Here is a 25,514-nt window from a genome sequence, read left to right on the forward strand (position 1 = left end):
GGTCTCTCTTGGAGCGGGGTGCCTTCGTGGTCAGGGAAGGTCCCTCTTGGAGGGGGGTTCCCTCGTGGTGCTGTGCCGGTCTGGGTGCCCCATGGCACGGTGGGCACTCAGGGATTGTCCCTCATGGAGAGGGGCTCCCTCATGGGCAGGGAAGGTCCCTTATGGAGTGGGGGGTCCCCTCATGGTGCTGTGCAGGTCTCGGGTGCCCCACGGTGTGGTGGGTGCTCAGGGAATGTCCCGCACGGAAAGGGGTCCCGTCGTGGTGCTGTGTGGGTCCGAGTGGCCCATGGCAGGGCGAGGAGGAAGTTTGGTCCCTCATGGAGCCCTGTGGGAATTTGGGACCCTCATGATGGGTTGGAAGGGACTTCAAAGATCATCTCATTCTAAGCCCCTGCCCACGAGCAGGGACACCTTCCACTGGACCATGTTGCTCCAAGATTCGTCCAACCTGGTCTTGAACACTTCCAGGGATGAGGCAGCCACAGGTTCTCTGGGAAACCTGTTCCAGGGCCTCAACACCCTCACAGTAAAGAATTTCTTCATAGTATCTAGTGTAAATCTACCCTTTTACTGTCTAAAGCCATCCCCCCTCGTTCTATCACTGCACACCCATATCCAGATTCCCTCTCCAGCTTTCTTTTAGCTCCTTTAAGTACTGGAAAGTGCTGTAAGGTCTCCTCAGTCTTCCATTCTCCACAGGCTGAATAATGGGGTTATAATAGTTGGTCCCTCTTGGCATGGTGAGGAGGACCTTGGGTCCTTTCAAGGCCATGTAGGGCCTTCAGTTCCCTCATAGTGCCACATGGGCTCTTTGAGGGTCCCTTGTGGTGCTGTGTGAGGTCTTTGGATCCTGTCCTGACATGGTGTGGGGTCTTTGGGCCTGTCATGAAAATTCACAGATCAACATGAGTCAGCTGAGAATTTTGGTGACAGATCCCCCCTGGCCACATCTCCCTGCCCCTCATCTTGCCCACCTTCTCTACTGGTGCTTGATGCTTCTTTTTTAGTAGCACAAATGTGCTGAGTGGGATGGAGCTTTCCCTGTTGGCACTGGAGGTAGGGCAGGATCAGGCCCAGCAGCTCTGTGGGTGTGAAGCTGGCAGAGGAGATGAAAGCATCTGCTGGAACTGACACAAACCATTCACTGGCCTTGGCAGGTTTTGCAACACTTTTTATAGCAAAACCCCAGTCCCGTGGGTGGTGGAGACTCCACTGGGATGAGATGTGACCCTGCAGCTCTGATCACCCTCTTGGCATCCACAGCCTTGCTGCTCCAGGAAAAATCAAGGAAAAGTGTTGTCCCTTTTAAAATAACCCTTGTTCCCTCAGCTCTCCTTGGATTCACCAACAGAGGTTGTGTGCTGTTCCCAAACAAGCTGTCACTGGAACAGGGAGGGCTCACTGCACTTTCACTGCCCTGCAGCAGCTTTAGGGCTTGAAGCAGGAGACAACCTCCTTCTCTCCAGAGAGCTCCAGGCCAGCACTCCCTATGACTGCCAGGCAATGACATCTCAGAGCTGGTCTCATGATTCCAGCAAATGCCACAAAGAACCCTTATTGTATTAGCATCTCGACACAGCATTAGATTAATCCCTCCGGCCTGTGTCGTACAGACTGTTCAGAGAGCTCCAGCACCCAGCATATGCCTGGGAAGTCACCGAGACCTTTGCAGCTGAGCAGACGCCGGGCCCCGAGCGATTCTGCGTTGTCCTCATGACGTTTGTGCTTTCGTTGACATGGGAAGAAAGTCACTGGTGATCTGTCACCGGGGCATCGTGCGAGTCGATCCGCAGAGCTCACGAACGCTGGCTGACGTTGAGAATCTGAAATGTAAATCCCGGCGCGGCCGCGGTGCCGGCGGCAAAAGGCATCAACAGATACGGCGTGGTGGGGATGGCAGTGGCGCGACGCTTCACGTGTGGGCTCCTGAAGGAGCTTGGCTGCCATTCCCTTCTCCCCACGCTCTCCAGCAGATTAGCTGGAGTAATGCAAATGAAACGTTTGATATCAGTCTGTAGCTCAAGGAAGGGGAGAGCTTTCTGATGCCAGATTAGAAGCCAGACATGGGCCTGCCCGCTAGCAAGCAGAGCTGTCACGCTGAGTTATTTCATAAGGCAGGCGGTTGTGCTGCCAGATGACGACAGCCTGTGCGTTAACATTGTCATAACAAACTGCCTGATGGAAGAGGCCCCTGAGCCTCAGTGCGCTGTGGAACGCAGCAGGGATCACCTCAAAGCCCCCGAAACGCGGCTGTTTTGGGACAGAGGCAAAGGTGACCCCCTCCCTGCCCTCCCAAGCTTCAGCAGCCAGGATGAAGCAGTTCCAAATTCTTTAAAAAAACCAGTTTACTAGACTGCGCTGTGTGTTTTGCATATTTAAGCTACTGACTGGATTATTTAGATGTGATGGAAGTGTACCCTGCAGGTAGTGTAGCTGAGCAGGGTCCAGAATCCCTGGCACAAGCAAGAATCCACCAAGTGCCAAGCAGAAGGGTCCACACAGCATCACAGTAGGATTTCTCTGCCTTGGTCTGTGGAGAGCCATGAAACTAAAAGTGTTACCCTTGGCCATAGTTTTCTGATGTCTTATAAAAATCTGGCTGTGTTATTCTTTATCTTTTATTTGTCTAAACTTATTGCTTCCCTTGGAAACAACATGTGACCTCACTGTGGATGACTAGCTTCTGACTGGAAAAGAAATAGAGGCAGGGAGAACATGTCCCACGCATGCAGGGAGGAGATGAGCGGAGAAGGGAAGAGAGGGAAAGCACTCAGAGGGGTAGGAAGGAAGATGTGTTCATCGCCTGGCGTCAGTGCACAGGGCTCAGCAGGTTGTAGAGTAGCAGGAGGCTCAAGGCCAGGGGGGTGGGTGCTCAGTAGGACCCTCCAGGGGCACTGGCTGTGCTGAAGGAAGGTTGGATCTGTGTGCAGAGCAGCATCTTGCTCCTGCTGCCTCACCTTGCCTCTGCCCTTTGGCAGCTCTACCCGTCGGCCTCTTTGCCTCCTGCCAAGGGACGTGTGTTGAAAGCAGCAGCTGGGTTTGGTGACCTTAAAGAGAAGGGAGGAGGAAACAACCAGCCAAACATCCTCCTTCTGGGCCTGGCCGTGGCACGCATGTGCGTGGCTGCGGAGCCCTCACGGGAAGCTCCTCGGCACCAACCCCTGCTGCTGGGTGCTTCAGGGCGGGGCCTTGGGGGCAGAAAGATGATCCACACATCTGCTGTAACTTCTTCCAGACCTCTGTCAGTCTACCCATCCATCCTCTTCCCTCTTTACCTGTCTCAACTAGCAGCTGGCTTTGAGAGACATGTCAGAGTCTGGCATCTCTGTGTCTCATCCCTGTGTAGCTCAGGCTGCACAGAACATCCCAGCATCATGATACAGACAAAGTTATGCTGCTACATTGCTCCCACATGGGCAGGGCTACAAACTGGGAATTTGGACCATCTTTGCATCCATAAGCAAGGCTGCCTCAAGGGCTGGCACCAGTGGGATGGCATCACTGAAACCTTTTCTGGAAGTGTTGCTCTGGCAAAGACAGCAAAGAGGTCTGCCCTGTGCTGTGCTGGCCTGGAGAGGGACACTGCAGGCTGCTTGCAGAGAGTGTGCTGGCTAAGAGCAGTTTGTGCAAAGGATGTGGGTGAACCCCATTTCCCTCTCAGTTGTTTCAGCCTAGAAGAGCACCAGCACATAGGAGGTGAAACCCTCCTGCTGCTCCTCATGTGGGTGGCGTAGAAGCCCACGGCTGAGCCCACGCTTGCACAGGCAGAGCTTCGGACTGACCCCCAGCCCAGCCTCTGTGTTGGCTCCTGCTGCTCCATGGCCACACTGCCTGTAGTTGCTGGGCTCCCCAGCAATAACACGTCAGTGCTCTTGTGACAACAGAGTAAACAGTCAGGGAGGAACCGGGCTGGTGACTCAGCGTGGTTTGAATGTGAGTGCTGCAGTTACCCACAGGACAGAGCAACAGGCTTGCACAAGAGCCAGGAGCATGAGATTGCTAAACTGCCTGGTGCACAGCCTCCACTGGCCACTGGAAATACAAAGAGCCTGAGGGACTTTGACTCTGGGAACGTGCAATTAAGTGAGAAACACATTTTAAAAGGCTATTAGATAATCTGAACCTTCCTTCCTGTAACCTTTACTCACCTGCAAGTAACTCTACTGAGAAAGTAATGACGTTTTATGTGGGATGTTCACGCCAGCCAGTTGTGGGTTTATGGTACCATCTCTGTGGAACTGGAGCCCTTGGCAGGTTTTGGGCCCCACACAGCCTGTGCTCTGCAGGTGCTGTGGGACTCCCAGCCCTGCCACTCCTCACACACCTAACACCATTCTGCAGAGAATGCTTTCTCGGGGCTTGTCTTACCTCTACCTTGAAAGACTCAAACAAGGATTTAAATCCACGCAGGGCACAAGGCTGATTTGGCATGATCCTTGTCCATGAGGAATGCCGCAGCAGCAATCCCATGGAGTGCCAGGGCTGTCAGGCAGAGTCAGTGCACATCAGTCAAGGACTGCTGCTGGGGCTTACACCCCACCATGCCCCCCAGCACTGGCTTTTATTTTTTCCTCCTGGCAGACTTTGACAAAAACAGGAGCTAGCAAAAACATGAGACTGCAAGATCTTACTGTTGCATTTGCATTTGTACCCACAGGCTGGAAATCCCCCTGCACCTGATGTTCTCTGCACCATACGCCCCAGGAGAGGCTCTGAATGAAAGGAGAGTGTCCTTGGCACAGAACATGGCCCCTGATACAGCATCTGGCTGCAGCACCTGAGCTCCTTCAGCCCAAAGGATGGAAAGCTGAAATCACTTTATTTTCCAAGTTGCAATAGGATTAGGCTTTTTCCTAAATGTCATGTGTTAAATTAAGGAAATCAAATTGTTTCTGATGGATTTTGTGTCGGTGGAAGGGACTGGGTGGATGACCTGGAGACTTGACAGACTGAGCAGGGAAGGCAGAGCCATTAGCCAAGGGCTTCTCTTGATGGGTAGCCTGGGACTGGAGAGGGGTTTGCTGCATCTCCCATGGCAGAGTCTCTCATCTCAAGTCAGCAGCAGCGTGACATGTCCCACCTGGGCTGGATTCCAGTGATGGTGCTGAGCTCTGTGTTTGTGTTTTCAGGGCTGTGACTGTGTCTGGAGAGGAATAGGACACTGATGTCCATCGGGATCTCCATCCCTACCTCCTAAAAGACATTTCCCTTACTCTGAAGCATCACTTGGTACCTGCTCTTTGCAGGCCCTATTAGCTGAGCTGTGCTCTCTCCCTGTGCTCCCAGCAGCAGGTGCTGAGCATGGCATTACCAGGTTGCCAGACCTACTGGCACGGTGCCACAGGGTGTGCCAGCACCGTGGCACACAGCAGGACTAAAGGGCCTTTGGGCTAAGTCCGTGAGTGCAATTAAACCTTGGCTCAGCTTCTGCATCACAGGGCAGCTCCTGGGGCTGAGTTCAGCCATGGGAAGCCACAGCAGCTCCCGAGCTTGAGATTGCCCAGGGACCATGGTTTGCTCTGCTGATGCCAGTACTGCCAGCTCTCTTCTCAGTCACCTTTGAAGGTGATTCCATCCTCCTGCTCCTGGAGCACGTCTCCATCCCCCTTCTCTGCCTCTCCCAGGGAAAATGGGCTCCTCTACCTGCACAGACAGTTGCTGTTGCTGGACAACACAGGAGCTGTTGGAGAATTAAAAGGGGTGTTGCCACCACAGAGCAATGGAAATGTACTGACACCATTGGGAAGGGCGGGAGGGAGCGGAGCAGCCCGGGGTGCTTTCAGCACAAAGACCGTTTCTCTTGTGAGCAACTCCAGTCTTGCCACAGGAATGAACTCAGCCGTGGGCTGAGCCACTGAGCTGAGGCTGAGCTCACACAGGGCTGGATCGCTGAGCAGGCTGCTGGGACCTGTTGCACCACTGCCAGGCAGCAGCTTTGTTTAGTAGATGCACAACGTGAAACCAGCACCCAGCTCTGAAATCAGTACCTAGTTCTTCCAGGAGTACCTCTGTGTGAACAGAGGGTCTGGGTGACTTGTGGTGCTGAGGTACCTGGAATTGGATGCCACAAACTCCACAGCTACTCCCATCTCATTCTACAGCCTGGCCAGAGCTGTCAGTGTGTTGCAACTGGCTCAGGACCTCCTCCAAGTGCCACAGTCCAGCACAAGGTGAATCCTTTTCTTGGCAGAACTCCCTAGAAATAAACCACGCTCACCTCAGCGGGCTAAAATCTAAAATCCACGTGGGGAATATGTCTCCATGAAACAAACAGTTTCTCTCTTTCTGTTTCCTGCATTATTGATTAATGCCTCTTAATGACTCCGGCTAAAAAACTCTTGTAGTTGCCGCCTGTCATGGAAGATCAATGGAGCAGCATTAGCAGGAGATAGAGGCAAACTGTCCTGGTAAGCTCTTCAGAGGCCGTCCCAGGAGCAGCCCCACCACCTGCACGATCGATAGTTCAGCATGACCTCTTCCTTTTGCTTGCTTTTTCTCTCCTTGAGCTGGTTGGGCAATAAAGTCTGACTCCAAGCTTTCACCAGGACTAGATTATAACTCTCCCAATTGATCTGATATGTAAAGAATAAAGGGCCCTCTTAAGCCAGCTGTCTGCACTGGAAGAACTCAAGTGGCTGCGCAGGCAGGGTCAGCCCCTCATTAATTCCTGGCTGCTCGGGACCCTGCTCATGCGAAGCGTGAAACTTGTACCACAGTGCTGGAGGGAGTCAATTAGTCATGACAAATCCAATCCGACTTCTGCCCAGAGCTTTCCCAGTCAGCTGCCTGTGCTGCTGGTGCCTTTTCACAAGTGCATCATCATCAGAGCCACCATGCCCTGTCCCTCCTGCTCCCTTTTTGTGATGCATCTTCATTTCTTTTATTTGCTTTTCTCCAGAAATCGAAGTGCTCGGTGTGTGAGGAGGAGGGGGAGCCCTTTGTTGCTTCACACACTGAAGGTATGCTGCAGCCAGCAGATGTGTGTCCCAAGTGAAGCCACACGTGGGGGTCCTGGGCAGAGGAGGTGAGGGGGGTTCTCCTTCCTCAGACAGCCACTGTCTTCTTGAAAACCTTTTGCACACCAACCCTCCAAACTGCAGCCTCTCTCCTGCACTGAGGCTGATAAACAGGGAGCACCTGGAAGATGAAGGCTGACTTAAAAACCCAAGAGTTGTGTGTGTTTTCTCCCAGAACAGGACAACTTAGAGATGCTCTGATATCTCAGGTGGGTATGTGGGCTGTGGCTCCAGATAAAATTCATTTCCTGCTCCATGTTGGTGCAGCTGTGTTGTCCCGATGCTGTGGGTTACTTGATGCGGTTCAGATGTCAGTTGGGAAAACCCAACCCTTCTTAACACATCAGCACCCTGGGCACGACCCCAGGAGGCTTCAGAGGTGTCTGTGAGCATCTGAATGGCATCTGTGGGGTGAGGGACCACCAGCATTTGCCTGGCCTGTGCCATGCTGTGATGCCACAGCCTATGTTTTCCGGGGAGAGGAATGTTGAGCTGCTGGCATTAAGCCAGCCCGTGTTTGGATGCCGTCCCTCTCTGAGAACAGTGGCCTGTGTGTCCGCACATGGTGTCCAGAGCTGCTCGTCCCACCTGTGCATCTCAGTCTCCTCCAAGGCCAGCTGAGCCCTGTGCCTGTTCCAAGGAATGTCCTCCTGGCCAAGCCTGACTTTGGAAGCCAAATGCTCTGGGCGAAAGCCGTGTCCTGGCTCTCACAGCAGCAGGAGTGCTTTGCCTCAGGGTGTGGTGTGGAGGGGCTGGGGGTTGCCAGGGGCTGTCTGTGGCCACCAGTGATGGAGGAATGCCCTGGGTTGTGTCTCCCAGTGCACTCTGTGATGATGAATAACTCCGTAACCAGCTAATCCGGGGATCTGTTTGCTCAGCCTCCTTCTCTGAGCTCCTTTTCCTCCTTGGCTGGGAAGTGCCCACAGTTGGCACATGACAGAAATCCCAATGAGAATCCCTTCCAGAGCCACTGGGCTGGCAGAGCCACAGGGCTCCGGGCCACAGCCACCACCCTTTGCCTTTAACCCTGGCACTGCTGGCAGCAAAGCCCTTGGGCTCCCCCTCTTCCATCCCATGGTTCAGGTGCAGGGCCTTCCCTGTCCCCAGCCCAAGGGGATGGTGGTGAATGGAGGCTGGACCCCCTCAACCCACGAGCTCTGTGGGGGCTGCACACCCTGCCCAAAGCGCCCAGCGAGCCCCAGCAGCCCCAGCTTTTGGCCTCCGCTAATTCCACGGTGCTTAATTACAAGTAGCAGGGATTTGGAGAGGAAGCAGAGGGGGCGAGCACAGGACAGATTGGAGGGAAGATTGTGCTGGGGGTGGCAGGGCTGTCAAGCCAGAAACACAAGAGCTGATTAGCATTTCTAATTATAACCGCTGCGCTCAGCCCGGCAGCGCCCGGCAGGCAGCAGAGGCAGCTGACGGGCTGCGCGGAGCCAGCTGTGGATGCCACGCAGGAAGCCTCAAATCCTTAAAGGATGCACAGAAAAGAGCATTAGAGCCTGGATCCATCATCACCGGGGCTGAGGCAGCGCCTGGGAATGCACAGCTCCCCAGGACTCAAATCCCCCTGGTTTGTGGCCATAGGGCTGATCCTGCTGGCACCGCTTGGAGAGGGGAGAGCGTGTGCCCCTCTTTTGGTTCTGGGTCCTGCACCCCCTGCCAAGCAGTGGCTCTGGGCACTGCAGGCGATGGCATTGGGCTGTGCTGTCCCCAGCTGTCACCCAACCCCGACATCCCACCCGCAGGAAGGCGGGTGCTCTGGAGGGGATGCGGAGGTGGATGTCTGGGGCGTCCTTGCTCCACGCTGCTGTTAGCACTAGCTGGCTGATAATTTATCCGTTCTCATTTGATCAGGCAAATATTATGGGCCAGCAAATGACCGCTCAGGGCTGCGGCTGCCCTGGGAGCTCCCATGTCCCGAGGGCACAGCGCTCTTGGGGACGTGCCCGCAGAGCCACCGCCTGGCTGGGAAGTGATCAGAGGCCAGCGTGCGGCACACTGCGGGCTTAGCTGGGATTAGCAGGGCTTTGACCAGGAGAAACTGAAGCGACTTAATCAAGGGAGCGAGTGAAAGAATCCCCAGGGAAGAGATCATCATGGACTGCTTTCGGCATCTTCCGGATGCTGCCTGGGGGACCCCCTTCCCCACTTCCGAGCTGCACAGCTCAGCTCTGAGTGCCTGCCTGCTGCTGGGAGCCCATCCTGGCAATGCCAGGGGATTTTTGGGAAGGGGAGAGATCCCTTGCACAGGGGCAGCCCAAGCTGAGGGAGTAGGAGCATCCCTGGTGCCGGGTGCCTGGGATAGAAACAAGAGACAGGAACAGCGGGGAAAGATCTCTTTTCCCTTGCACGCTGAATATAAGATAGAATCACACCTGCAGAATTGTTATTACTCTTTTGATTGGATTAATTAATCATTCAGTGATAACTGCTTATTAGGCATTCTAACAATCAATACTAATCACTTAATTACTTGGCATATTACAGCTTGAGAAGGTCTGCTCATTCCTAATTAGATTCGCTGGACAATCCACCTCTGAGTGTTGCAGAGCCCCATGGCAGAGATCCCTGGATTTCAAGCCTCCCTCAGCTTTGGCCCAGGTCTGTAATTCTCATCTGCATCGAGGGTTTCATCCCACCTGTGTGTGCCACACGTGACCCCCAAAATCAGGGATCAAGGCACGGGGAGCTGCGGCAGGAGGGTGAGCAGGGAGCACGGGGTGCTGGGAAGCCCAGGCCATGGCACAGAGGGGACATCACTGCAGGCAGGACAGATCCCAACAGGCAGCTCTGTGATGAGGATGGGCAGGCAGGAGTTGGGGTGGAGGTGAGGAGCCCGGGGTGGGCAGGGCAGGAGAGCTGCTTCCACTGCTCAGCCTCCCGAGATGGCACCGAGGGTGGTGGGAGAGAAATCCCTTTGAGGAATGCTTGGGTGAGCATGAAAACATCTTCAGGCTGGGAGGAAAATAAGGAATTTATTGGTGCTTGAGAAGAACTGTTGCCCTGTAGCTGTGCAGGAAAGCAGCATATCACAGCACTGAGACCCTCCTCATCCTCACAGCTGGCTCAGCTACCGGGCACCCAGCGATGCACCTTCCTGTCCCTGCTGTTTTCCAACCCCACAACGAAAAATAAGAATAAATCCCAGAGGTTTTCTCTCTTACTGCATTAATTAAAACTAAAAATAAGCTGTAGAAGTTCCAGAGAACCACCCTGGATTCAGTGGGATGTTAAAACCTGCATGGGTGGGAGCTGTGAGTGGCCAAGGCGATGTTCACCGGCCCCGTCAATGCAGCAGCGCCGTGGGCAATGTCAGCTCACGTGGAGGTCTGGACATTGCAAGGGCTTCTCACAGCACAGGAGCAGTGGGATGATCTCAGGGTTAAAAGCAGACAGCAAACACACTGCAGGATTTGGGGGTTTCAGCCAGTTTTGTGTGATGCTTGTTATTTATCACCGCTATTTGGATTAGACCAGCAAAGGCTTTTGCTTGACACTGAGTAGTGAGCTTGACACACACACTGAGTGAGGATCTGGGTATGGAGTGACCAGCTTGTTTTTAAAGGTCATTTTGAGCCAAATGCAAGAGGAGGGAGCAATCTGAACCGTGAAAAGGGGACAACTCGATAATATGGAGATGTAATAGCAAGCAAAGAATTATCTTAACGATGACCTTCCAGGACCAATTTCCATCATATTTTTGTCTCCCTGTCCCCCTTGCTTGCCTGTGTACACCTGGACAAGGCTGTCCCTGGCCTGTCTGTCAGTGTCTGACACAAAGCAGCCCCTGTCTTGCCCGAGGTTTCCCTGCCGAGCCGCAATGCAAACAGGGAGGGCAACCAGTGCTGCTGCTGGGCTTTGGGATGGAGAAGGGAAACAGTGGGGAGTCAAAGGAGCAGGGATGATGGCAGGTCTCAGCCTCGAGGGGATGCAGCCCCCGAGCCGAGCTGCGGGTAACCAGGGGGGGCTCTGGCAATCTGCCACCCAAAATAGCTTTAAATAAAGCTTGGGGCTTGGGGCCGGGGCACATCAGCATCTCCATGGACCCCCTCCGACAGGGTCATTAACGGCAGCTGGGGGACCTTGCCTAGCCTGGGGTGGGATCCCCGGGTGGGTGGGAAACCCTGGGCTGTTGGGATGGACCCCCAGGTGGATGGGCCCGGGGGGTGGTTCCCCAGATGCGGAGGTCGGGTTGACCGGCGTGGGTGCGACCCCGCGGGGGCCGGTGGGGCGGGGAATTGATGTGCGGAGCCGAGCCGAGCAGAGCCGGGCAGAGCCCCCGCCTCCCGGGCTGCGGGAGCTGCGTGCACCGCCCCCCCATCCCTCACCGCCCGCGCCGGCGGAGCCGCCGAGCCCGCGGGCCGCGGCCGGGCGCTGCGGCGGGAGCGAGCGGCGGGCGCGGGCTAGGCCCCCCCATCCCGGCCCCCCGGCCCCTCCGGCCCCGGGCGGCGAGGCGGGGCCGCGGCCCGCGCGGCCATGCCCCCCGGAGCCTGAGGCCACGCGGCCGCGGGGCGGCCCGCAGCATGCGGAGGATCCGGCGGCTGGTGCATCTGGTGCTGTTCTGCCCCTTCTCCAAGGGCCTGCAGGTACTCGGGATAGGGGGGATGCGCCGGGATGGAGGATGCGGGCTCGGGGGTGCGCCGGGCCGGGGAGATGCGCCGGGATGGGGGGATGCGCTGGGATGGGGGATGCCCGTCTCCGCATCCTGGCACCGGCCGTGCACAAAGGGACGCTCCGCCGCGTCCCACCGCCGCGCGTGCGGGGAGATGGGGAGCCGGGAATCCGGCACCGGGGAGGTCTGACCGGCACTGGAGGGTCGGGACCGGCACCGGCGGCAGCAGCTCGTTGCATAACCCGCGCCGCGCTCCGCCGTGCCGGAGCCTGGGAGCATCAGGGGCAGCCCATCCGGCAGCCCGCAACAGCGGTGGTTGAAGCGCCGATGCAGCACGGCAGGGATGGCTCCTTCCTTCTCTTCCTTTCTTTCTTTATTTCTACCCCTCTTCCCATCCCCGCTCTGCCGGGGGGGCTGGAGACCCGCCTCAGAGCTCCAGGGACTGGAGATGCTGAGGACCAGGGATGTCAGGGATGCTGGTGTGGGTGTTTTCTCTGCAGCTGTGGGATGAGAAACCCTGACTCTGGCAAAGGTCCTGGACCAGAGAGGTTATTCCTGAGGGCACGTGGGGGACACAGGAGGGGGTTCCCGTTGGGCAGAGGGTGCTGGCAGGAGGTGGGTGCAGAGCTGGGACTGCTGTGAAACAACCCCCGTGTTCCCAGGGTGCTGCAGGGAGACACAGGGATGGAGCAGGATTTTGTGATGCTGCATCCATTTTGCCTTTGAAGTCAGCTCCTGCCCAAAGTCACTTCCAGGTTCCTCCAGAGTCATCCTAAAACTAAACACATCAACTCTCACAATCAAAAGGTAACACCCTTTGGTGCAGGGCAGGCAGTGGGCAGGGAAGCTCCCGTGTCTTGAGACTGAGGCCCTGGAGGAGCCCTCAGCACCAGCTCGGAATCCAAAATCCACCCAAAGCCCAGTGGCATCTCTCGTTGAAATGCATCCCCCACGTATTTTTCCACCATTTAGGGGATGATGAAGCCAGTGCTCCCCATGATGTGCTCAGACCAGAGTCCTGATCCCCCTCCTGCCCCAGGAACATGATGAATTCCAAGTCTGAAATAAGCAAAAAGGGACATTCTGGCCTTTCCAGGGTTTTGCTGTTCCAAGACATGTCTCTAGTAGGAGATCCATGGGAAGAACCCCTCTGCTGAGGGCAGGAGGCCTGATGAGTCATGTACTCACCCTTGGGCAGTTCTAGGGGGGCTGCTGTGCTGGGGAGGCTCTCGGGGGTCACAGGGTGTGTGTCTGACGTCAGGGCCGTGAGCTGGTTCTCAGCTCACAGGAGCAGCCACCCATCCTTTGTCTTTGCCAAGTCCTGGTTGTGGTTGGGTTCTCTTTAATTAAATTTCACATTAATTAGCGGTGCCATTGCTTGACAGGCAAACCAGGCACCCTTGCCCGCTTCTCACTCTGGGGTTTCCAATTAACATGAGAAATGCCATGGTCTCAAGGCAGACCTGCCTGCTCTCACCTTTGCCTGCTCATTCCTGGGACTCCCAGGGCTGGGGTGAGCCAGTGGCTGCAGCCAGGAAGGCAGGAGGCCCCATCACCCTGACAGAGCCCCTGCAGAACCTGCAGAGGGGTGGGGAGGAGGTGTTTTGGAAGTGGGAGTGGGTTTGGGCTATGAGACCCAAGCAAGGATCCCTGGCAGGTTGTAACGGTGCTGCACCCACTCAGATCCAGCCCTATCCCAGCAGCAGGTTGTGCTCTCACCAGCACAAGGAGGGAGGAGGCTTTGGAGGTGGCCACTGGCTCTCTACAGAATTACCTGTAGAAACCAGAGGGAATGAGGTGTTTGATGCAAGGATTCATTCCCTGCCCTTCAGAAGTGCCAGGGATCTGCAGCATGTGACATGAGGCAGGTGAGAAGCCTCTGTTGTGGGAGGCCAGATGGCAGCAGAGCTGCTCGTGCAGGGTCGGGGGGGAAGAAACAAAGCCAAGAAAAGAAAATCCCGTTGTGAGCCTCGAGTTGTTTGCACAGAGCATCACCCATGTGCTGCCAGGTCTCTCACTTGCCTGTTTCCATGCAGGAGCTGGTGGTGGCAGCCACCTGTGCCTGTGGGGCTTTGCAAGGGGGGTTCTGCTGAGAAGGGTCTCCCCAAACAGGAGCAGAGCCTCTCACAGCCCCGACAGGGGAAGGGCAGGAGAGCGGGTGTTCATGGCTGCAGCTCCCAGGGATGCACAGCATCCAGCTCGTGCAGCCCAGTGCTGTAATCTCCCTGCTTTTAGGGAATTTTAAGTGACCTACTTGAAGCAGGAGTTGCATAATAGGCTGATGAATATATATAAAAAAGGCTGAAGGTTTCGCCAACGCTCAGGTCAGTTTGTACAGCAGAAGTTGTCCTTGTCCGGCTGCTGCTGCCCTGGGCAGAGCCCTGCCCTTCACCAGCCTTTCCCTTCCCTTCCAGGGTCGCCTCCCGGGCATCAAGGTGAAGTACCTGCTGGTGGTGTGGCTGGGCATCTTCGTGGGCAGCTGGGTGGCCTACATGCACTACTCGTCCTACTCCGAGCTCTGCCGCGGCCACGTCTGCCGGATGATAATCGTGAGTGGGCCAGTTTGGGGTGCTGGGGTGGGCAGGGCCGTGGGAGCCCCATTCCCTGCCTCCCAAGCCCCAAAGCTGGGCCAGGGAGCCCTCCTGGCAGCTGCTTCCCTGGTGCTGTCCCCGGGGGCGGGAGAGGTGACCTTCCCCTGCCAGGGAGAGGGAGAAACAGGGTAATGAGATGTCGGAGGGAAGCAGCCAGGGCAGGCCAGGCAGACGTGGGCAGATTAATGCCTGTGGAGATGAAGCTGGAACATCAGTGAGCAGAGAGCAGGATCTGTGGGCAGGGACAGCATCGTGCCACCCTGGGCTCCACAGAGCTGGAGAAAAAAGGGGAGCAGCCAGTCCGTGGGTACTTCTCTGTAGTTGCTGATGTGCCCTAAGGAAAGCACCAGAGCAGACACCTCGTGGCAGCTTGGCTTGGTGTGTTTTTCCCCTGCCTGAGGCTTGCAGTGGGGTGCAGCCTGTCCCCCACAGATCCCAGCGGGATGCCCCCGGGATCCCTTTGTGTGGCCCAATGGCAGGGGAGCAGGTCACCTGCCCAGCCCAGGGGAGGAGGGGGATGCCAGGCTCTGTCAGAACATGCCTCGTTGGTCAATCCCCCAGCAGAGGAGGGAGACAGGAATTGCCATAACAACAGCGACGAGATCGTTTAATTTGATTTTCTGCCTGACTCCGACCACGGGGTCGTGGGCGCTAATTCCTGCTCTGAGCTCGGGGTTCCAGACACTCTGTCTGGCCGTGTCTCCTGTGAGCAGGTCCAAGGGTTAATTCCCATCCACATCAGAAAAAAAAAAAAAAAGGAGGAAAAGATGCAGTGAATGTCTGCAGCTCCTGCTTTCAGCCCCGAGGCTGCTGTGCCCTCGCTGAGGAGCTGCAGTGCTGCAGCCTCTCCTGCCCAGGGATGTCTCCAGCTCCCAGCCCAGAGGATCAGAGCCACCGTCTGTCCCTGTCCCTGCCACCCCCTGGACCAGGGCCAGCCCATCTCACAGCAGGAGCTGCTGCTCTGCTGAGCAGCCTCAGCCTCTGCATCCTCATTCTCCTCAAATCCACGCTGTCCTCTCCTCCAGCCCTGGAAGCTCTCCCAAACTCCTGGATTTGCATCCAGGAGCAAATCTCCTGTGGTGCCTCCAGCAGCACAGGGGGTCCCTGCCAGCCCAGCCCCACTGTGCCCAAGGAACTGAGCCATCCCCAAGGGCCAGACCCTTCTCTGGGTCTTAGAACTGAGGAAATTTTGGGCTGGGACATCTTTGGAAAATGGAATAGGAAGTTTAGGGGTGCTGGAAGAGGCTGGACTCTGAGCAACTGGCACTACATCTCCCTGATCAAGGTCTGAGCACAAGGTGCTCCTCTCCCTCCCAGCCCCCTGAAGTGGCCAAAATGGCCACCAAGGTGCAGACATCACCCAAAACCACCTGCACACTGTGCTGGCATGGCATGGGCATCTGAGGGGGGTCACGCACCCCCAGCTTGTGTCCTTGGGGTCCTCCATGAGCTGTGGGAATAAGCTTGGATCTATCAGACTTCTTCGGATGAATGTGAAGCTGCCCCTGCTGAGCTCCTTTCTCTCCTTCCCCTCCCCAGTGTGACCAGTACAAGAAAGGAATCATTTCTGGCTCCACGTGCAAGGATCTGTGTGAGGAACGTGGCCTCCTCTTCCAGCACTGCCTCTCCTCCTCTCCCACCCAGCAGGTAGGTCTCTGCCTCCTCCACCACACGGCATGGGATGGGTACAGGCATAAAACCTGGGAGACCTCCTCCTCACCCCATTCCTGTTCCCGTCCTCAACCAAACCAGAACCCAGCTCCGGGGGTTTTTTTGCACTTGCTGTTCTCCTCTCACCTCACCCTGTCCCGTCCCCTGTGCTGCAGGTTTACAGCGGGCTCTGGAGGGACAGGGAGGTGATCATCAAATGTGGCATTGGAGAAGCGCTGAGGGCAGACAGCCGCCCAGACTCTGTGCCCAGGAGGGACGTGGTGCTCTTCGACAAACCCACACGGGGGACGTCCATGGATGAGTTCAAAGAAATGCTCCTCAACTTCCTCAAGGTCAGTGCAAGGGTCTTGTGGGATCCCACAGGCCCAGGATGCCACCTACAAGTTGGGAAGACTAATTGTGTCTTTCCCTCGAATGAGATCTCCTCTGGCCCACACTCCTCCACCCACTGCTGGGTGCTGGGCTGGGTGCTCCCTGCCACATACTGGATTAGTGGAGGAAAACCTCCATTTTCTCCCAGGAACTCTTATTGGTGATATTTGAGTAGCAGCAGCCCTGGAGGCTTCTGTGCCTTGGCTCTGGGTGGCATCTGTGCTGGGCAGAGCTGATTCACAAGCCCATGGTGGCCCCTGTGTGGGACTTCTGGGTCAGCAGTGGTGCCTGGCCTTTGCTCCCAAAGCCATGCTCCTGTCTGGAGCCCTGAGGCTGGTAACATTCTGCTGGAGCTGAATCTCTCCACACAATATTGTGGCATCAGATCTTCTGGAGCGTGGCGCTGTTTCCTCCTCTCCCCAGATCAGGTCTTCGCACTCCCAGTTCGGTTTTTGACACTCAAACACAGAGAGCTCTGGGGGTCTGATGCCACCTCTTGTCCCATTTGCAGTCCAAGCTGGGAGATCAGCCATCCCTCCCAGCCCTGGTGAGCCGGATCATCGCCATGGCCGACGTGAACCGTGACGGGAAAGTGTCTCTGGCCGAGGCCAAATCCATCTGGGCGCTGCTGCAGCTCAATGAGTTCCTTCTCATGTTCTCCCTGCACGAGAAGGAGCACACTGCCAAGCTGCTGGGGCACTGTGGGGACCTCTACGTCACCGAGAAGATCCCCCACACCTCCCTCTACGGGCTGGATGTCCCCCCCTTCCTCCAGTCGCTGCTGCCTTCCGTCGCCCACCAGCTCCTCCACCAGTGGTTCGCGCCGGCGTGGCCCCGGCGCGCCAAGATCGCCATCGGCCTCCTGGAGTTCGTGGAGGAGATTTTCCACGGCACCTACGGGAGCTTCTACATCTGCGAGACGGGCTTCAGGAACGTGGGCTACAACGACAAGTTCGACTTCAAGATGGTCGACCTGAGGAAGGTGGCGACGGAGGCGACAGTCAGGGGGTTCCTCAAGGGGCGTCACTGTGAGCAGAACGTGGACTGCACCTACGGGCGGGACTGCACGGCGGCCTGCGACAAGCTGCTGAAGCAGTGCAAGGGCGACATGGTGCAGCCCAACCTGGCCAAGGTGTGCGGGTTGCTGCAGGACTACTTGCTGTACGGGGCGCCGCTGGAGCTGAAGGACGAGCTGCAGAAGCAGCTCCGAACTTGCATGACCCTCAGCGGCCTGGCCAGCCAGATGGAGGTGCACCACTCCCTCGTGCTCAACAACCTCAAGACCTTGCTCTGGAAGAAGATTTCCAACACCAAATATTCCTAACGGGGGGAAGCATGGCCCTGGAGTTTAGGATCTGCCACCTCGGAGTCAAGTCTAAGGGCTGAAGGCCTGTTTCTCCATCTTCCCCACAGGTAAAATACACCCTGCACAGGGAGTTCAGCAGAGCTGCAGCCCCTTCTCCATGGAAAACCAAGCTTCATGACTTCCACCGCCCAGCAGGATCATGGATCAGTCAGCAGGAGTGTCTGCAGAGCTGGGACACCAGGCTGGACAGGCTTGGGGGAGGAAGATGACATGGAAAGGGATAAGGAAGCGGAGCCCAGCTGGATGCATCTAAGTGTTTCTTGATTAACAGGAAAGCAGAGCAGAGTGATGGGAATGAATCATTCATGCTGTACTTGTCACATCTTCTTTTGATGAACGTCTCTGATGTAAATAAACAGCTTTTACGTGAATCACACCAGTACATCAATAGTGAAACAGCAGCCTGTTAAGTACCAGCTTGTTTGTGATCTAAAAAGGAGGAAAAGGTAGATTTCCTGATTCAAAAATCTCTCCTTAAGTGTCTGAGTCATCTGCCATCAGATCCAGCTGTAACATAGGAAGCAGATAAGCAGTCTGTTCCACAGTGTTGAATCCTGGCAATTCTTTGGTTCCATTTTTAAGTGCCTGACCCTGACAGTGATGCCATGGCTTGTGTGAGGCTCCCACTCGGCTGCTCCCACCCCAAGTCCAAAATTGGCAGCACAGGCCATTCCCTCACATGTTGGCTTTGGAAGCTCCAAGGCCAAGGAGAGCTTAAAGGCAAAGGGCTAAACATGAACAGTTCTGACCTGTTAATGTGCTCCATGTGTCCCTTCCCACCACACTCAGAGCAGGGATAAACCAACCTCTCGGTTTAATTCTCCTAAAACTAAGCTGGGCTTGCCCTGCAGAGGTTGAAGGTTAATACCAGAATAAACCAGTGCTTCTCTTGTTATTAAAGTGAATTTCCAGGCAAGCTTTCAGCAGGTCTCAAGACATTTGTTTGGCTGTGTATGTACTACCAGGGCTCTAAGTATAGTCGTTTCCTTTAAATGCCCAATTATAGCAATCTTAAAACTGTGGGTAGGGAAGAAGAGCTTTTATAAACTCCCCCAAGGCTGCTCTGTTCCCAGCACAGCCATATTCCTGCTGCTGGGCTGCACAGTGGTTCTCCTGCCAACAATTCCTGAGTGGAGTGTGCAGCTGATGTACAATCCCAATTAAAACTACACCTGACAGCATCACCTGGGAATGTGATCAGCAGAGCTGTGGCTACACATTTAGGAGCCCTCTGAGGAGAAAGACCAGGATTTCCTTGTGTTCTTTCGGATCCTCATCACCTCGCACTGGTGTTTATGGAGTCAGCAGGGCCCTGTATCCAGCACAGATCTCCCTCCCTGCTGAGGAGTGGCCTCTGCAGTGCAATTTATCCCTGGATAGGCTGAGCACTCCCAAAGTTTCTGTGTTTGGAGGGTGACAAGTCCTCAGCCCCTCGAGTCGCCCTGGCTCAGGTACAGACACCGCCAAGGTGAGCAGGGCCCCCTGCAAGGTGTGGGTTCACCTGCACAGGAGGGAGCACGTGGGCAGGGCTGGGATTCAGTAATGAATCTCCACACAGCCACTGCAGCTCATCCATTGTCCTGCATCCCCATGGCAACCAGCTCCACTGGCAAATTAATTTGCTTCTGCTATTAGCAAAGGAATCCAACACCCACCCATGGCAAGTGCCCTCCTCAGGTCATCCGAGAAGCCATTTCTCACCTTCCCCTCTTATTTACTGGTAAATTTTGTCCAGATATTCCCACTAAATCCCTGCTGCTCCTTTCTCCCAAAGCAGTGTTAAAGCAGCAGGCAAGCACCTGGAAAAGGGGTTTTCCCCTCAATATCAGAATTTTTAAGTAATTATGGTGAAGATCCAGGAGAGGCAGCTCCTGTACCTGACAAATTTATTGAAATAAACACTTCTGACAACAACTTGTCCCATCACCATCGTTGATCCACAGATCCCACAGCACTGGATACTCCCAGGGATCACTGATGACTCAAAAACCCCAAAAGCACAGTTTTGCTCATCCCTAAAAAGCACAAAGTCTTTCTTTGCAGTGCTCATGGTTTACAAGCTACACAGGAACATAGGAGAGAATGAGTAAAGGCAAAGCTATTTTGCAGTCAAACCTCCTCCAGATTTCCCACAGAGGCTGGAATAAAAAGCCAGAACACAAACACTGATAATCTGATCTCACTGGATGCTGCTGCTTCTGCAGCAGAGATTTGTGCCCAAGGGGATGGAGGTAAGAAATACCTTTAATTCCATGAAGTACAAAACCATCCCAGCTCCCAGATCTACAAACAGAAGTCTTAAATCCTAGAATGGTTAAAAAAAATAGTGTTACTTGGGGTGCTACAACTACACGAGCCCCATTCAGACTTATGGTAGGTGGCATCTTTATTTAGTCCTTTTTTTAAAAATCCTTCTTAGCCATGTAGAGAAAACACAGATGATCAGCTTTTGAGGAATCCATGAATCTTCACATGCAGACACTGCCAATCACTTCTTTTGCTGTTGCCACTTTTGTTAGGAATTCTGAAACTCAGGCCATGACCTGCAAATAAAGAGAGAGTCCAGGATGTCAGACAAATTCTAATATGGCCAGGAAAAGGGAGAAATAATGTCAATACTAAGGAGCTAATTAACTCCTGTCATCCAGACTTTGCTGCCCTTGTTTGTGTTGGAATCGCCCAAAGATTTTTTACATCCCAGATGTGAAATAAAAAAGCTTCATAAAATGAACCCAAATGTCAGGGCAGCCATTAGAAGGGCTCAGTTATGAGGGTTCAGAAGGTTACTTTTAGAAAAGGATTTCCTTCAGTCCAGAACCACAGGAACACCTCAAATCCTAGTGCCTGGATTCCCTGCCTGGACATGTGTGGCTCAGGACCCACAGCAGAGACAGAAGCAGACGGCACCAATTTAGGAGAAATTCTTTGCCATTCCAACAGAAAGCTTTTGGGAAAATATCTGTCTGGGCAGACAGTGCACTTGGGTGAGTTTAGGCAAGGGCTAATTGAAGAGAAGGATAGCTGGAGCCTGCTCTGGGTTATTCCTTCACTCCCTAAAAATCCAAGCCGAGTTTGCCAACCTCAGGGCAGAGCCAAACTATTAATAGTGCAGGGAAAGAAAAGCTGGGCTTATTCCAGTGTTCAAAGCCATGACAGAAACCAGTCTTAGATGATGAAGGGCTAAGTTATGTGCTGAGACATTTTTAATTTCTCCCAAATCATCTTAATACAAAACATTTCCACAGTGGAGAGCCAGGTATTCTTTCAGTAAAGCCAAATTCTTGGCCCAGGAGCTCTGCTGAGGCTGGGGAAGGCAGTTCACAGCAAATCCTACCAGGAAAATGTTCATAGTTATCCTGTGCCTCACACAGGGAAGTTCTGGAGACACTTATTAGCACTCACGGCCCATCCAGGACCCCTGATGTGAGTAAAGCCTGATGAAAAACCCCAAACATGGATTTTAGGGTTGAAAGAAGCCAGGAAATTTAAATAGAAGAGTCACATCCCATCTCCCCCCAACCTGATTAGCATTCTTTTCCAAAGCCACTGCTGGAGGCAGTGACTTTTCCCAATTAAAGGGCTCACTTTGCAGCCAGCACAACCTGCAGGCTCTGCAGCACCTCTGGCCCTCCTTAATGCCCATTTAATGAGGTTTCCCACCGTTTAGCTCTGCCAGAGTCTGTCAAAGCTGCAAAGCCTCAGCTGCACAATCTCTGTGTGGTCAGAACTTCTCTCCCCACTCATTCCCAGAATAGGTTCATGTCACCCAAGGAAGGACAGTGACACACAGAACTATCTGCATACAGGGACACCTGTGCTCCCTCCTTGGAGATTCCTTTGCCATCATGCCAGAAAATAAACACAACAACAAAAAAAACCCAACTAAAAGCTCTGTGCTCAATAAATTATATTTTTGCTTGTCTGATGTTTTACCAGCCAGAATGTGATGCATGGGGAGGTGAGATCTTGTCTTGGGAAACAGGGCAAAGTACTGCTGCACTTGAAATCACTCCTGAAGGATCTCAAAAGACTTCCAAGTTTCAGCATTAAATTTTTCCCTGGATTACCAACATCAGTATTTTTATTTTTTTCTCCATTACCTCTCTAAGAGATCATCTCCTTATTTTGCACATCTGTGACATGAACATGACTGCAGCAGTTTTGTGTCAGCAGCACCAGAGCCTGTTCTGAGAATCTTCAGGCACATAAAAGTTTAAGCTCTTGGCCTGACAGAGCTGTCCCTGAAAGGAGGCACTTTGGGAGCTGAGAAAGGCAGTTCAAGGAACTGAAATAAGTGTCAATCAGAGGTGTTAAACACTGCTTACAAAAATGCCTGCATTAGCAGAACCTGAAAGTGCTTCACCCAAGATAGGGGTTTGACAGCAAAAAAAAGATGAAAAAATACTGAATTTTAAGGCTTTTTTCTGCAAGAATGCTTTAGTAACATTTTAGGGTTTTTTTGTCCATGTCCTGCAAGAAGTTCATCAGGACAAGATGTACCAACACAAGGGTCTCTTTCCACTCACTTTGGTAACACGTTGAGAAATGACCCAACACCCACCTTTGACATTTGAAGATCATTCCAGAACTCAGCCCTGCTCTCGAGAGGAACTGTGAGAAGGAAAAACATCCTCAGTTTGGGTTTTTTTGGTAAAGGATTGAGTTGATTTTGTGTTTCTCCCCCCAAAAAGCAAGCATGATTACAAAGCCACATTTCAGAAGATTCCTGATTGCATCTTCTGCTTTAATTTACTCCAGGTGTAATTTTCTCCCTCTGCTAAATCCACACCCAACTCCATCTATAACCCTGCCCATGTTTTGGAAACAAAGTAAGTGCCTGTTTCCCTCATCTCCTCCACTCCCAGGTACAGTTCTTGATAGCTACACAATCCCAAACCCTGCACAGCTTGAGGTGCCCTTTCACAGGCAGCAATCAAGAATATCTCTAAGGCCAGGAAGGAGTAAAACTAGAATTCAGGAACAGAGCTGTCACTTCTACTTGTCCTTGTAAAAATAAGGAAGGACCTTCCCCTGATGCAGTTAAAACTAACATCATTTTAACTGCTCTTAAAAGGAATTGTGCTCCACCTTTTGCTGATTCTCTGGAGAGAGAGTTAAATGTGGAAACAACATCAAGCAACTCATCTCTGATCTCTGACCTCTAATGAGATCAAAGGAGAGCAAATCTCCAAGGACTCAGGATTATTGGAATAGATAATACTACAATTTGCCAATCCTCACAGGAGCATCCAGTGACAGGACAAGGGGAAATGGTTTTAAACTGAAAGGGGGGAAGTTTAGATGAGACATTGGGAAGAAATCCTTCCCTGTGAGGGTGGGGAGGCCCTGGCACAGGTTGCCCAGAGAAGCTGTGGCTGCCCCATCCCTGGAAGTGTCCAAGGTCAGGTTGGACAGGGCTTGGAGCAATCTGGGCTAGTGGAAGGTGTCCCTGCCCATGGCAGGGGGTGGAATGAGATGAGCTTTAAAGTCCCTTCTAACCCAAACCATTCTGTGACTCTCTAAAGCAATAAAAGAAATCTGAATTAGCTTTTAACAGAGTGTTAGTAAAACAGCTGCTGTGCCCTGTCCACGTTTCACCATTTCAGATTTACATTAAAGGGAAAAAAGAAAAAGCCACAAACAGGAAAAGCAATAAATAAATGTCAGGTTGTTGAGCAATCCTGGGAGCTCACAGGGATCAGAGCACCAGGGAAGGAGTCTCCTGTTCCTCTCTGCCACCGATTGACACAGACATGGCACTGCAGCCACGCCTGCAACACGAGATGGGGCAGGGCTGTGTGAGCAACTCCCACTGCTGTGGCTCACCTCGGCTCTGGGACACCTCCTGCTCTGCCAGTCACAGGGCTTTGTCTGGAAAACACGTGGAAAATACATACACAGGGTTTAGACACACTTCAAAGCCTGGTTATACAGTAACTGATGACAGGAACTTGAAAGAAATAAATGCATAGCAGAGGAAAGCTTTTGGATAGAAACAGGGTTGGCGACTCCCAGGACATGCTCCCAGTGATGTCACCAACTCACCACATGGCTTTAGACTAATAACTTTAACTCATTCTTCTACAAGATTGTGCCCACAGGATCTGTTTCTCAAGGTTATATAATCATAAAGCCACGTGCAGCTTCTCTGCAGCACATCCACTACAGGTCAAACAGAACAGCTTCCCATCGTGCTACACAGAGATCTCACACTTAGGGCAACCAGAAGGGAGTTTTTCACCAGTCTCCTCAGAAGCAGCTGGTTTATTAATGATGTCAGGCTGTCAATCACTCTGAGTGCTCACGGGCTGCAGAGCACACGAGCGTAGAACACAGCCTGTCTCTCTTGCCACGTCTTGACACAAAGATGCCACAGCAGCCATCTCTGCAACGCCAGTGGCAGCTTGGGAAATAAAAAAAATCCCCAAACCAAAAGCAAAAAGACTGAAGAAAATGCAATTATGGGTGCGTGTCCCAGCATTTGAGGCCAGGCTGGATGAGCAACCTGGTCTAGTTGGAAGGTGTCCCTGCCCGTGGCAGGGGGTTCAGTGAGATGAGCTTTAAGTTCCCTTCCAATCCAAACTATTCCATAATTTTATGGTATTTATAAGAAGATTATATCACCTCTTGGAAAGCAGTGTTACAAAGGCATTCGGTGGGTAGCCTTTGTGTGAAGCATCACCCTTCTCTTCTGAAGACACACAATCTCTGCCCCTTCACTTTTTGCCTGCTGATGGGCTGAAAAAAGACAAATAAAGAATGCAGTTAATACCACACGAGTGTTAGGCAAACTATGTAACCCCCTTTTTTTTTTTTTTGGCGAAACACACTGTTTACCTGAAAACTAGAGATTTAAAACGTAATTTAAAAAACCAGAATATCTGCCGAAGACTAATTTTAGCTACTTGAATCTTTAAAAAATATTTTCCTGAAAACCTGACTAGGCGGCAGCCTTAGATTTTCCTCCCCTCCTCGGAGGGAGAGTATATATTAAAATTTATATTAAACGCATATATTGAAATTTATATTAAACGCATATATTGAAATTTATATTAAACGCATATATTGAAATTTATATTAAATGTATATATTAAAATATATACAGCTGTATTCAGATATCTGTGTGGGTGCATGCATATATTTATACATATATATAAAATAGCCCTAGCCCATTGCTACACATGAGCTGAAGATATACCGGATTTACAGCGCACGTGGCAGCGCCTGGAGCCCCCGGAGCCTCGGGGGAGCCGCGGCCCCTCCAGGATGGGTCCAGCTGAGCGGGGACCCGCCTTACCTTCACTGTTCCCTTCACGTCCCCCCGCCGGGGCCGCTCAGCGCCGGGGCCGAGGGGAAGCGGGACCGGCCCTCAGGGAGCTTCGCCACAACATGGCGCGGGAAGGGCAGCGCGGCCCTGCCCGGGCGGGCCCTTCTCGGCCAGCACCGGCTTCCCGCCACCGAAGGGCCCCTCAGTTTCGCCATGACCAGGCCGGGAAGGGCCGGTCCCGCTCCCATTCCCAGTCCCACCGAGGAACCCCCGAAGACCCGCACGCTCCGCTCCGCGCCCGCAGAAAGGACGATCCAACTCCCGCCTCCCGCTTATATGGGCCGGGAACGAAAGGCCTGCGCGGTGCTTTCGCGCCCGCGAGCGCCCCCTGCTGGGCGGGAGGTCTCAAAGCAGGGACCGGGGACACGGGAGGGGGACACGGGCAAGGAACGGGGGGCCCTGCTCAGGGCTCTTCCCCACCCTGCAAGACTGCTCTAGGGCCTCCGATGGAGGCACGAGGCGTACTAGGGGATGGATATCCCTTTTCTCAGCTGCTTCGGGAGCCCCTGCTTCCCGTGGTTTGGCTCCGAGCATATCCTGGGACAAAGCATGGACC

At 53.6% G+C, this 25,514-nt stretch overlaps 1 protein-coding gene, 1 long non-coding RNA gene and 2 other non-coding genes across 5 annotated transcripts; 1 reads left to right on the forward strand and 3 right to left on the reverse strand.

The window, feature by feature from the left end:
* Positions 1–11,384: 11,384 nt before the first annotated feature.
* DIPK1B (divergent protein kinase domain 1B) lies at positions 11,385–18,002 on the forward strand. The gene is made up of 5 exons (XM_018074409.2): positions 11,385–11,605; positions 14,046–14,180; positions 15,762–15,869; positions 16,049–16,225; positions 16,777–18,002. The coding sequence occupies exons 1-5, from the start codon at positions 11,543–11,545 to the stop codon at positions 17,587–17,589; spliced, it is 1,296 nt and encodes a 431-aa protein (XP_017929898.1). The 5' UTR covers positions 11,385–11,542; the 3' UTR covers positions 17,590–18,002.
* Positions 18,003–19,494: 1,492 nt separating this feature from the next.
* Positions 19,495–25,186, reverse strand: LOC108640013. Of its 2 annotated transcripts, XR_001920881.2 has the most exons (6): positions 24,929–25,183; positions 24,256–24,369; positions 23,458–23,502; positions 22,193–22,242; positions 19,874–20,174; positions 19,495–19,769 (listed from the first exon to the last, which is right to left on the reverse strand). It is a non-coding gene; the product is annotated as an uncharacterized LOC108640013 (long non-coding RNA). The 2 variants fall into 2 exon arrangements; XR_001920880.1 differs by lacking the exon at positions 19,495–19,769 and having other exon boundaries at positions 19,858–20,174; positions 24,929–25,186.
* On the reverse strand, positions 23,291–23,424 carry LOC112841136. The gene has a single exon (XR_003212767.1). It is a non-coding gene; the product is annotated as a small nucleolar RNA SNORA17 (small nucleolar RNA).
* LOC112841135 lies at positions 23,904–24,033 on the reverse strand. The gene has a single exon (XR_003212766.1). It is a non-coding gene; the product is annotated as a small nucleolar RNA SNORA17 (small nucleolar RNA).
* Positions 25,187–25,514: the final 328 nt, after the last annotated feature.

This window comes from Manacus vitellinus, unplaced genomic scaffold (assembly GCF_001715985.3).
Source record: "Manacus vitellinus isolate BGI_N305 unplaced genomic scaffold, ASM171598v3 scaffold_27_pilon, whole genome shotgun sequence".
Taxonomy (NCBI): Eukaryota; Metazoa; Chordata; class Aves; order Passeriformes; family Pipridae; genus Manacus; species Manacus vitellinus.